The 12,661-nt window shown below is 44.4% G+C and overlaps 2 protein-coding genes across 2 annotated transcripts; one reads left to right on the forward strand and one right to left on the reverse strand.

Annotated features, from left to right (window-relative positions):
• Nucleotides 1-7: 7 nt before the first annotated feature.
• TOM1 (E3 ubiquitin-protein ligase) lies at nucleotides 8-9,829 on the reverse strand (the record flags this gene model as incomplete). Its single annotated transcript, XM_024858402.1, has 2 exons — nucleotides 8-5,294; nucleotides 5,352-9,829. 2 exons carry the CDS (start codon nucleotides 9,827-9,829, stop codon nucleotides 8-10), a joined length of 9,765 nt encoding a protein of 3,254 aa, XP_024713312.1.
• Nucleotides 9,830-10,010: 181 nt separating this feature from the next.
• RAD52 (recombinase) lies at nucleotides 10,011-12,658 on the forward strand (the record flags this gene model as incomplete). The annotated part of the gene is made up of 3 exons (XM_024858403.1): nucleotides 10,011-10,252; nucleotides 11,345-11,417; nucleotides 11,582-12,658. The coding sequence occupies 3 exons, from the start codon at nucleotides 10,011-10,013 to the stop codon at nucleotides 12,656-12,658; spliced, it is 1,392 nt and encodes a 463-aa protein (XP_024713313.1).
• Nucleotides 12,659-12,661: the final 3 nt, after the last annotated feature.

Genomic DNA, 12,661 nt, shown 5'->3' on the forward strand with positions numbered 1-12,661 from the left:
GACTATCTTATGCCATTCCAAAACCTTCATGGCCCTCTGTTATCGCGAGTAACAACGACCCTCTTAATGTATCGTAAGCCTCATACGCTGGTAAGTCGATCTGATTGAAGCAGGTATGAGACGAAGGAAGTCTTTCAGTGGAGCCGTAGTCCCGATGAATACTGAACTTACAGGTACCATTAGCACCTTGCAATTCTTTGAATCCATTGAGCGGGACCTTCGACGTTCCCGTCGCAAATTGTAATAACTTAGCTCTTTCTTCATTATCAAAAGACTTGACAGCTCTCCAGAACCACTGGATTTGCTCAGACGAAGGCGAATAGTTGTTGTATGTGGTATTCGCCTGCCAATCGCCAACATCAATGTCGGGTAAGCCACTTATCAAGAGCTCAAGCTCTTGTTCATCAAAAATTGCCACCAAGTCCTTCGGGATGATCTCGTGGAATCCAATGCTGAAGTTACTCATCTGTTCTTCCACAGACTTTTGTAACCTGTATTCCACGACTAGACGAACGTAATCATGTTTGTTTTCCTCGGTGACTGGAATGTTTCTGCCATTAGGAACCAAGTCAATTACCTTGTGCTCGCCATAATCATCAGATTCAATGGAGAAATCCTCAGTGATGATGTCAGTGATGTCGTTGTCAAGCATCCACATCAACGATTTGAAATATTCCAAATCAAGGGTTTCCATATCCTTGAGCGACATCGGACGATCCAAAATTTTCTTGTAGACTGCTCTGCTGAAATGGCAATCCAAGAAACTTCCATCAAAAATAGCTTTTCCAATAATTCTACCGATGAATTTGAAGAAGGAAAGGTGCTCAGGGTTGACGAATGAAGTTCTGTTTGGATGGAAGGTAGTTTCATCGCTCGCAATGGCACTGAACAACGCATAATCAGGGTTGAACATTTGTCTTGATAACACTTGATACCACTCTCTAGTGACACCACCAGCATCTATACCAGATTCTCCCTTGAAATTGATTTCCAATTTAGCTTTTCTGAATTCTTCGACCGACTTGAAGAAGAGAGCCCTGTAAGAGTCCAAGAAGACCTGGTCCCTTCTAATACTAATGGAGAGCTTTTGACCACCGGTGGCTTTCTCGTGAAGCTGCCTATCGAAATAGTTTTTCTTGTTGTCAAATTCCAAAACTCTTGGGTTTCTAACAAGCATGCTAAAAGGTCCACTCATGAGATTAGGGTTCGTTCTCACCATTTGATTGAGGATCTTTTTATGCTCATCAGTAAATGAGAAAAAGAGGCTCTCTATGGGCTCTTTAGTAAAGTCCACTTTCTTCGCTTCAAACTTCATAACATCCTTCATTTGAAGATCCCTCACTTTACTGTGTTTGCACACCACCATGAGTGCTTCAATCAACGGAAGTAATGCTGTGGCTATGCTGAGCAAAGAAGGTACATTCTCAAGATCCCTCAAGCATACACTGAGAGCACCCCAAAGCTTTCCTAGCTCAAGTTTCTCGTAGAGACCCGTAAGTTGAATGGCCTTCTCCTTCTTTAAACCCTCCTTGGTATTTTCGTTCTCCCGGTTCTCGTACATGTAGTCTAGAGCGGTGAGGATCCTTAAGAGTTTGGCTTGATCGGAACTTGGGGCCGTGAACTTACTGAGATGTTTGCTTTCAGTGCTGTTGACCATGCCTTCTTCGAGCTCGGAAGTCAACGATTTGAGATCACGAACAATGTCCTTACTCAACTTTGTGGCTCCAGCTGAGAGTTCGGTGGAGAACACCTCCTGCGCATCCTTCATCACGGAAAGATTTTGCATTGCACTAATCGTTCTTCTGAAAGTCGTATTAGCGCACTCATTGGAACTGAGAATACGCACGATTAAACGTAAATTCGATGCGGGTATCGACGTCGTCGATATTGGTGGATGCTGTTTCCCGGATTCTCTCAAGAGCAAAAGAGGCCTTGTTCCGACATGAAGAACGCTTGCCAACAAGTCAATGAACATGTGTTGTTCGCTGAGCAAAGGATTTTCGAGAAGCTTCAACAAGAAGTTGATAGGGTATTTATCTTCAGTTGTTAAATTTTGCAACTTTTTCTTTTGAACACGACGAGTAACAAAAACATTTTCATGCTCTGTCAAAAGGTAGTAACGCGAGTGAATGTTCTTATCCAACAAAAAGAAAACAGCCTCAATCAACTGTATACCGATAACAACAGGAGTGGCTCCCACAGGAACAGATTTTTTGACACCTTCATCTTGCGCCCTTTTGCTGCTTGCTCTGTTGCAGATCAGAATAAATAACTTCTCCAAGGCTTTCTGGCTATGCAAGGCATCATTGAGAATTGCAATCAAGAGACTCATCGCTTCTGCCCTCGTCTGTTTGTTATTGCAGAGCTGAGATAAAGTCGAGTAAATATGAGTTCTCTGCTGGAATGGCTGCGGTACGAACAACAAACGCACGACACTTGCAACGCCCAGCTTGTCAATTAGTGGTGTTGAAAAAGTCTTTCTCTTTTTGGCTGAAGACTTATCACCTTCACTAACAGGCCTTCTCCCGGGCGGGTAAATTGAGGTGCCATTGTTCATCGCAAGTGGCCCATCTCTCTCTCCTTCTTGTTCCTCGTCATCCTCAAGGTCACTAGCAGGATCATCATCGTCATCAGCTTCCAAGAAGCCAAGGCGACCACTAGAAAATCTTCGAGCCATGGCTTCTTGCTGTAAAATCTCCTCCCGGATTTGATCTGGCAAAGCCTCCAAGAAATCAGGATCGATTTCACGAACTTCGGCGCCTGTTGTATTTGCATTCGCCCTGCGCTCACGAATATGTTGGGTGAACACCTCTTCTCTCATGTCATCTGGTAAAGCTTCGAAGAACTCTGGGTCAATGTCAGTTCCACTTATATCAACCTCCCGATCACCTATGCGGAGCATGACAGGATCACGTTCATCGGGGGGATTTTGCAGTCTTTCACTCTCACGCTGTTTCATCTCTTCTTCGCGTTTAAGTCTCGACTCCTCACGGCGTCTTCTTATCTTCTCTTCACGTTCACGTTTGATCCTTTCACGTTCTTCATTGAGTTTCTCAAAAATCTCGAGGCTTTCATCGTGAATATTCTTCGAGATTTCAGACTTCACCTGTTCCATGAGTTGCAAAACACCATTAGAGTAGAACATTTCATGGGCATTCCGCCATCGTTCAATGGTAGACCGGATGTAAACATGATTGAGGGACCCCTTCTGCGCATTATTTGGCTTGTCATTGAGAATGACCTCAAAAGCACGATCGAAACCTCCAATTTCATTGCCACGGTGATCACCAATATGGAAAGAGTTTCGCAACCGGCCATTCACTAATCCTTCAAATATGTTAGAGACATTTTGCTGGCGGAGAGCCGGTCTGAGAACATCAAAAATTGATGTCATGAATTCACGAGTCGCACTGTTCGCTTCCCGGCCCCCAATCTCTTCGATATCTGATTCAAAAATGCTCTCCTCCTCTGATCCGTCATTGTCGTCAATTTCCGAACGCAAGTCAATCGCAGAATCATCGTCCTCGTTATCTATAGGGAAAACTGTACCTAGGCGAGGGTTTCCTTCAGCTTCTTCGTCACTTTCCTCTCCGTGGCCAAAGGTGTCGAGCCATCCATCTAGTTCAGCTTCGTCGTATTCTTCCTCCTCTTCGTCCAAATCTCCCTCTGTAGCATCAATAAATTCACTTGGATCTGTCTCATTCTCATCGAAACCATAGAACTCGGACCCATCTGATTCTTCGTTGGCAGAGTCTTCCGAATGCGACCCAATGTCGAGCTCATCAATGATCTCGATGTCGCCATCACTATCTCCACTCGCATATCCTTCGAACTCTCCGTGATCCATTTCTTCATCGTCAACATCATCCTCATCCATATCATCATCTCCAGAATCACCAGAACTGGTATCTTCGTCGTCATCTTGAGAGAGATCGGACCCGGACATCACCACTTCTAACGGATCGCCCTCTTCGTAAAAATCTTCTTCAGAATCGGACTCAGCATCATACATTCCCAAAGTAGAGTTTCTGAAAAGATCAGGCGTTTCATCGCGGTCACCCAAGTCTTCGGGAACCATATCCTCTTCATCTTTTTCTGAATGGTTGCTCTCGAAATATCCGCCATAAGTGAGTTTAATCTTCGCCAAATGCGAAAGTGGTTTCATTCCAATCTTGATAAGCCGATTCACATTTGGGAAGTTGAGATCGATGTCAGCGATAGCGCCTGCTATTTGGTTTGGTAGTTGTCTCTCGATGAATGCGGAAGCAATGAAGAATTGATCTAACTTGGTAGCAGACTTGTTCAAAAGGGGAAAGCACATTTCACGGAACTTCGTGGAAAGCAAGCAGGAGCATAAGTCGAAAACATCGTACAACTTCTCATATGCTGAAGCGGGAGTGTAGCGAGGTGCAAAGCTATCCTTGATGACCTTCGAGATGATGTCCATGACAAAGCGGCGCACAATGGCGAGATCAACATCCTCAGACTTTGTGTCGGGCGACTGGTCATCCTTCAAAGTAGGGGTAGATACAAGCGTAAGAAGACAAAGTTTTGATAACGAGGAAATTGCCTCCCTCCTCTGTGACTCGTCAGTACTAGCTGTCTGCATGGCACAGCTAGGATTGAGTTGGTGAATGAAGAAGTTAAGAGACGTTGACCGGGGTCTATTCCTGTCTTCTGAACCTTCCTTCTTTGAGAAAGTAATAAATTCAAGCTTTGCATGCTTATAGGAGCCGAGAAGTTCTGTAATCATTTGTATCAAAAAGCACAAGTAGGCAAACTTAGAGTTTCTCATGAGTGAATCTATCTGGAGCTCTTTCTTTTGACGTGAGCTTCCTGACTTATCAGCAGGCTTTGGAGGGCTAGTTACCCAGTCCTCTTTTGCACATGACATGAGCTCAATTAAAAGGAAGTGCATGAGACCATCTGAGCCAATGTCTGGTACGTTTTCTGAATCCTTCATCTCAACATCATCATCATTCTTGGGAGGGTCACAGTAGTCAACAAGGAAAAGACTTTCCGTGTGATTGGTGCGCCCATTTAAATTTTCCAATCTGACAAGCCTTGAGGCGACATCAATGTACAATGAAGGGTTTCTGGTCACCATCTCAACATTCTCGTCTAACAAACGCTTGAAGTCCTTCTTGCCGTTGGGCTGTCTCTTGAACGACTTGACGATTTCCGAAGAAAACACATTTTCTAGTATTGCAGCGTCTTCGAAGCACACTCTCACGAGCAAGATCAAGAGCTTTTGAAGCTCTTTCATGCTCTCCGACGTCATGTCCGAATGCTGTCTTATATCTTTAAAGATATTTTTTAAGACCCCGGATTTGCTAATCGAAGGTTTGTACTTCTCATCAGTAGCATAGAGGTACAACAATCTGCAAAGGGCCAGAGAGCACTCAACGTTACCCTTCGTATCCAGTGAAAGTATAGTCTGCAAAAGTTTATCCTTCAACTCGGCGTCGACTTCATCGAAAAAATGGAACACCTTGGGCAATGTGTTGGGCGGCGTTTTGCTCAAAACTGGTTGTAAGAACAACAAGCCCGAGCTGAAATAGTCCTTTTCAGCAATATCATTAGTTTGTTGACAATCCTCAACAAAAATGTTGACAAATTTCGTGAAAGCATTCTTGAGATCTGGATTGGAAGAGCCATCTTCAAGGAAGATGCTAGTAGAATACATTCGACGAAGAAGGTCAACAAGAAGTGATCTGGAATGATATGATGGATCATTTCCCTCACGACGGAGGCTTTCAATTTGATCGACAATGGGGTTAGCGAGATTGAGCCGGTTCTCTTGGATCAAAAGTGCTACTTCCCGACCAATGTCATCAATATAAGATGCGAACTTGACTAACGGCAAACCAAAGAAGAACTTGCCTTCATCATCCCGTTGTTCATCAAGCAATTTGACACTTGCCAAATGCAAATGGTCTGGTTGAAGGAGGTCTTCGTAGTCAATATCATTGAGCTTGTCGATATTTTCCTCGGTGAGCTCTGAATCATCGTCATCCGGAGCTCCAGGGAAAGGATCGATGAGCTTTACAGCCCTGAGATGCTTCAAGGCCAATTCTTGTGAGAGTTGAGCCTCAGTCATGACATGATTGATGATATTGAAAGGTGGACTTCCGTAGTCTTCATGAAGAGGGTAATAATCATCAACTGGCTTTACCTTCCAAACAATGATAAGTAAGTCGATAAGTTGAAGCGAGATCGGTAACGGGAATGCTTGATACGCAAGGTAATCGCCATGGCGCGTGAGTGGAGATTCCGAGCCAATTGTTTGCTTCACCATATGTAATCCAAGAAAAGCCGCCTGAGTGACGATACCAGCCAGGATCGCACCCTCTTCGGAGCAGTATCCTCGATTGTAGAACAAGTGGTGATATGGAAATTTAGGGACGTATTTGGGTTCACTTATCTTCGTCAAGATGGACAAAACCTCATTGACAAAATTGTTTTCGATTGAGACCAACGAGCTGTCGATGTAGTCAACATCCTTCACACGAAGCCTATCATCCGTGGGTCTTCCCAAAATCACATTGAAAGTCTTGATTGCCAGTGCCGTGATTTTCTCTAAAAGGTTCGTGTGGAAGAAAAAGTACAGCACTAAAGCAGTTGAAAAAACCTCTCTCCCCTTGTCTTTGCTGTGGGCAATAAAAGAAATGAGATTAGTAGCGATCAAATTATAGTTGGTGCTCTGGTTCTCATCCAATTGTTCACCCCTTTCGAAGAGATGTTCCAATTGACTCGCTAAGTTCTTGGTCTCAATAATTGCCCCTCTCCGCCAATCAATCGAGAAGAAATCTTGCCTCTTTTGCATGCAACTCCTGGAAACGTTAGACAAGATCAATGCAATGTTATGTTGGAAACGATACGCTAAAAAGCGTAATTGCAATGAATTTTTGATTCTATGGTCCGTCCAGGTAGCTGAGGTGAGATCTTGCTCCGGCTTCCTTCCGAACACCTGGAGGGGAGGAATATCTTCGAGAGGTTCAAGAACCGGAGCAGTGTACTCCAACGCATCTGCTGAAAGAGGTTGACGAATCACGATTTCCTCAATGATACTTCTTCCCATCAATCTGGTCAAGTCCTGAATGACTGGATAGGGCATTGACTGAAGGGTATTTATGAGTGTCTGATACTTCTCGTTAACCATGTTACTTGGAAGGAGATAGCTCTCACTCAAGATAAAAAGTATGTTGTTAATGGCATTGAGTTCTTTCAAGAGCATGTTCGCCCTTGGTACATCGCCACGATGGGCTGCAAGGAATGGTTCAGTACTTCCGGAATTTATGAAATCTTGAACATCAGTGGACTTCAAACGGTCTGGAAGCATCTCAAGGAGTTTGGGAAGTCCGTAATCTTGCTTTTCATCCTCCAAGAACTTCAAAAGATTCATCAAACTTGTCATACCGTTAGATGTGATGTAATCAATGGGGGCGAGGTCAAGAGTTATGTAGCTCGCCCATGATGAGAACGGAATATTATCAGTGATGTCCTTCACCCATTGTCCACTGTCCTGAAGAAGCCCTCCCAAAAATCCAAACAAGTTGTCTATCAATGGAGAGCCCTCAGCATTTTCCCAACATTCCATCTCGTCTCCGTCAGTCTTTTGAACTTCTTTCGAACTCGAATCTCCCTCATGGTAAAATGCATCCTGCGAATCTGAAGTATAGAACCGAATAGGTTGCAAGTATTGGTTGGCATAGCTGGACATTTTATCAATCAAGTCTTTGATCTCTTCGAAGATATCTGGTTTAAGATCTGGAAAATGCCTTCCAAGCTCATCCATTGACACACCGATACTTGTCGAAACATCACCACGCACTAGCTCCTTAGCAATTTTGAGGTCGTAGAACGACTTGAAATAGACTTTGAGAACTCCGCTTTCTTTTACTCGTCTCAACCCTTCCTTATTCAAGGAGATTGCACCGAGCACTTCAAGTAAAGCTATCTGTAATTCATTGGAGGGCATGAAAAGCTTATCGTAATTGCTCAAAATTGATTCAACGACACCTGCCTCGTTGAGTATCGAAAAGGCGGTTGGCTCATTGTGAATGATGTATAAAACGGCATCTAAAGTGGCACCTAACACTGGTGGCCCGAAAAGATGAGGGTTTTCAATGACTTTCGTGAATGATGACAAAATGGGGGAGTCAAAAAGGTTCCTCATTCGGTCACTCCCATCTGCTTGAACAAGTTGGGAAGAAAGCCTCAAAAGGTTTCTAAGGAAGTTCACTTGCCTGAGACTAATAGTGTAATAAACAACAGCGTCCTTGGGTGCGCCACCAGCGAAGTCAGGATGTTCGAGTGCAAAATCCACCTCGTACGTGATCGTTTCGATTAACAAACGGAAACCGTCAAGATTTATGAAATCCGAGATGTACTCAGTAGATGAACGTAAGAGGAGAGCAATCGTGTTAACTGCTGAGGAACACGACCAGCGGTATTTCGTGTGAATGTTGAGAAAGCTCATTAGCTCGCTTAGGATCCCGCCAGAAGCAAGCCTCGAAACGAGAGACTTGTTGTCAATGAAGTGACCAATAAGTGTAAAAACTAGCAAATTCGCCCTTTCATTGCAGACATCCGATTGGTCTCTGATTTGCTTATTCATATGTCTCAATTGCTGGTAAAGCAATCCGTGGCTCACATTTCCTCCCAAATTTCTGATAAGCTCACTTCCCCATTGTCTTCTGTGAGCTATTGCTTCTAAAGCTTTTAAAGATGCCACAAACACTTCACTGGACACAGTAGATGAATTTTCTGGAGCCATGAAGTCAACCAAGAAGCTGAGTAGGTAGGGCTCGGCCTCGAACAAGTTTGATGAAGTGAATTCTGCACTAGACATGAGAGCTGTAAATGCAACGGAAGCACACTTCATTCGAATTAACTTTTCTCGAAGTACCATGCAATCATGAGACCTTGAATTGAAGGCCTTAGCGTTTAATGCAGCAAGTGACACTTTAAACCATGATGATTCCGGCAACGTCTCAGCAGCTTTGTCGTAAATCTGCTCCAATGTCAATTTTCGAACGGAGCTTTCGCATAAATTGAACGAAAGGAGACCCTCCTTCTCGGTCTGAGTGTGCTTTTTGGCACTCTTCTTCTTGTCCTTGCTATCACTCCGTGGACTTTGGGAGGTAGACAGTGGCGATGCATAATATTGGAAGTTCAAAGTTGCCCATTTGCTTGGGTATACCTTTTTGTGATCAAGAGTGTCATATAAGCTGTAGTGTTCACTGCGAGGCTTGTTGTCATCGGATTGATCCGTTTGATCCACCTGTTTCTGGATGAAGCCCGTAGGCACAGGAGGTGGAAATGATTTGGCCATATCGAGAACATGCTGTCTTACCTCCTTCGGAGCACAATACTTCTTGATGTAGGTTGAGCCAACGTAGCGCTCTCCAAGCCGAACAGCAACCTCAAGTGCTGCTAGTTTGACGTCTATCGTCGGTGTCAAGATCAATTGATAGATTCTTTCGGAACTTCCATAGATATTTCTGTTGAGACAATGTTCCAAAAGTGTGTTGGTGAAGTTCAAACAAGCGGTAAGAAGACTGGTGTCGTCTGGAGATATCACGACTAGTCTTGGGTTTGGAGCATCCATTCCATAATTGGCAATTTTCTTCTCGAATATGTCGTCAATGTGATTGAGAAGCTTGACCCATGTGATCAAATCTCCTCTTGGTCGCTCCCACTTGAGATTGGCGTTAAGTAGTCTGGTCAACCCGGCTTCATCTGAAGAGCAAGCCTCATCAATGAAAGCCGTTAATGGCCCCTCAGACTCCTGCTTATTCACATGCAATCGCTTTGAGATGATCATTCTCGTTCTAGCAATGTATCGAGTAGCGAATAAATCAGAATGATTTCGTAACAAACGATTCTTCACTCGTAATGCAGTTCCTAAGGAGAGGTAGAAGGTAGAGGTTTCCTGCTTGTATGCTCGCGAGGTTAGACAAAAAGTGTATGCACATCCATCAGCTAGTGAGGAAGTCAAACCAACCATGTCAGGCGTTAAAGGTAAGCAGTCTATGCTTCCGCCCATAAATCTTATATTCAAATACCTTCAGCAGCAGGCCCTTGTCACAATTTGGCTTTACGAGCAAACACAACTGAGAATTCAGGGCAAAATACGTGGGTTTGATGAGTTCATGAATGTCGTTGTGGAGGATGCCGTGGAAATATCTACCACCGATGGCAGCAAAGAAGAGCTAGGTATGATATTGCTCAAGGGAGACAATATAACGTTGGTATCATCTCTCGATGTTTAAGCTCGATCGGCCTGCTCCAGGATTACCAAGAGTATTGCCCTCCGCCGCGAGAATATCAACAGTCAAGTCAGGGGCTTTTATCCCGCCGTTTTCTTTCTTTCAAACGGTTTGACACAAGCATCAAAAACTTTGTTACGAATGTATTACTATGGAGGTCACAGTGCCTGTCACCTCATGCTATAGAACGAATATAATGTCTAGCAGGACTCACGCTGCTAAAATGGTACTTCAATTCATTATTGCTCCTTTTGCTTCTCTTCTCTTGAACTATCGGCTACCCTTTTCGGGCTCACGGAGTCGGATTGGCTGTTCGGTGGGGTGACTTCTCTCTTGGAAAAGTCGAAACTCACCCGTTTTTTCTTCCGTGGAGACTCTCCTTCGTCGCTGATGCCATCCGAACTTCGGCTGCAAGTGTCTCGGTCAGAAGTATCGCCATGTCGTAGAGCATATCTTTTCATCCTTTCCTCCCTGGTCACTTTCCGTTTGTATTCCTGGATTTGTTCCTGCCGTAGCAATGAAATAGTGTCTTTCTGTGTGGAGGTTTTCTTTTTCACTGCCACGTCTGCTTGGCCCGATTCAACATTTGCAACGTCCCCAGGGTCGTCATCTTCAGGCTGACCCATGGTTGTAGATAAGATCGCGATTTTCAGTGACCAGTGATACCCATGTCGGGTGTGAAGCAGTAAGCCACAATAGATCCACAAAACATAGATTTTCTTCACAAAAGCCATTTCGGACGATGATGAGATAAGAAATCTTAAGTTTCGAATAACTGACTTCGTTTCCTGGCTTTTGTCGCGTGCTATTACTGCTTTTTGCAGTAGGGAGGCTGTCATACGTGTATTGACATCGAAAGCTACTCTTTTCATGGAAGAGTTCGAGTATAACAAAAAGATCTCCCGAAGAAGTGACGCTCCGGTTAAGAAATTCTGACTTCTCTGGCCTCTGAAGACTAGTCTTCCAAGCTCCTATGGTATTTTCCTGCATGGTCCCCCACACGTAAACAAGACGCCTCTCGATCTTTGATCCTCTCACATTGCTTTCTTCCTATGAACCCAAACAACCAGAACAGGCCTCCTCAAAATGGTCGACCTGGTGGTGGACCTCATGAAGAGCAACAGAGAAATCCTCAACAAGCGCGTTCTTTTACACAATATCAAAGCAACTCATCCAAACCCTTTAACGCGATCCCCTATAGTGATGAAGAGGCAGACACAATCCAAGGTCGGCTCAACAAGGTTTTGGGCCCAGAATATGTAAGCTTTCGACCTGGTACAGGTGGACAAAATGTCTCATACATAGAGGGATGGAAGGCGTTGAACTTGGCTAATGACATATTCGGTTTCAACGGTTGGTCCTCTGAACTAATAAGTGTGTCTGTCGACTTCTTAGATGTGCATAACAACGGAAGAGTCTCTTTAGGTCTCTCAGTCGTTGCCAGGATTACGCTCAAGGATGGAACTTTCCACGAAGATTTCGGCTACGGTTTCATTGAAAACGCAAAGAACAAGGCGATGGCCTTTGAGAAATGTAAAAAAGAGGCATTCACAGATGGATTAAAGCGTTGCCTACGATGCTTCGGAAATGTTTTGGGTAATTGTCTCTACGACAAGACCATCATCGCAAAGATGCAGAAAGTGAAGGCTCCACCCCGTGAATTGGAGCCTTCAGACTTCCACAGAGACCCGTTGGTTCTTAAGAGAGAAACCCATCTCCAGCAAAGACGTCAACAAAACGCGGCACAGCAAGCCCCGGCTCCTCAACCAAAAAATATCACGAATGGCCCTGCAAGAATACAAGATCATAATATGCTGAGAAGCGTGTCTGCTCCTCCAAAACCACACGGGAAAGCCGGACCACTGGCTATTAAGCCTAGCGATTTTAAGGATCTTGATGATCTGTTCCAATTCAGCGATGAGTTAGGAGAAGAAGAATTGAATGACCGTTTAGACGATTACGAACTTCAACTCTTGAAGAATAAAGAGGAGGAATCGAAGCAAGAAAGTGACCAATCAATGAGGTCTGATGAAGCTGATGACACCAATGGTGCCACGCCCAGCCAAGTTTTCTTCACGAGCTCCAAAAAGGCTTTGGATGTTCAGAAGAGTCAGGATCCAAACAGCATACCAGTATACGACCATAAGTTCATTTCATCCGGGGTTCGTCGCACAATTGATCCTTCAAAGTCAGTGAAGGTCCGTCGTTCAGATACCGCCCCACAGACTCCTCCAGCAGGTACACAGTCAAATGTGCCCTCACCGCAGTTGGGCTATGGACCTGGAAAACGCCCATTGGGCATGCCTCCTGGTCAGCGCCAGCCGTTGAAGAGGCTCCACAAGGATTCCGATGACGCTGAAAAAGAAAACAAGGCCGTCAAATAAGCC

The sequence above is a fragment of the Candidozyma pseudohaemuli genome (assembly GCF_003013735.1).
Source record: "Candidozyma pseudohaemuli strain B12108 chromosome Unknown scaffold00007, whole genome shotgun sequence".
Classification (NCBI taxonomy): domain Eukaryota; kingdom Fungi; phylum Ascomycota; class Pichiomycetes; order Serinales; family Metschnikowiaceae; genus Candidozyma; species Candidozyma pseudohaemuli.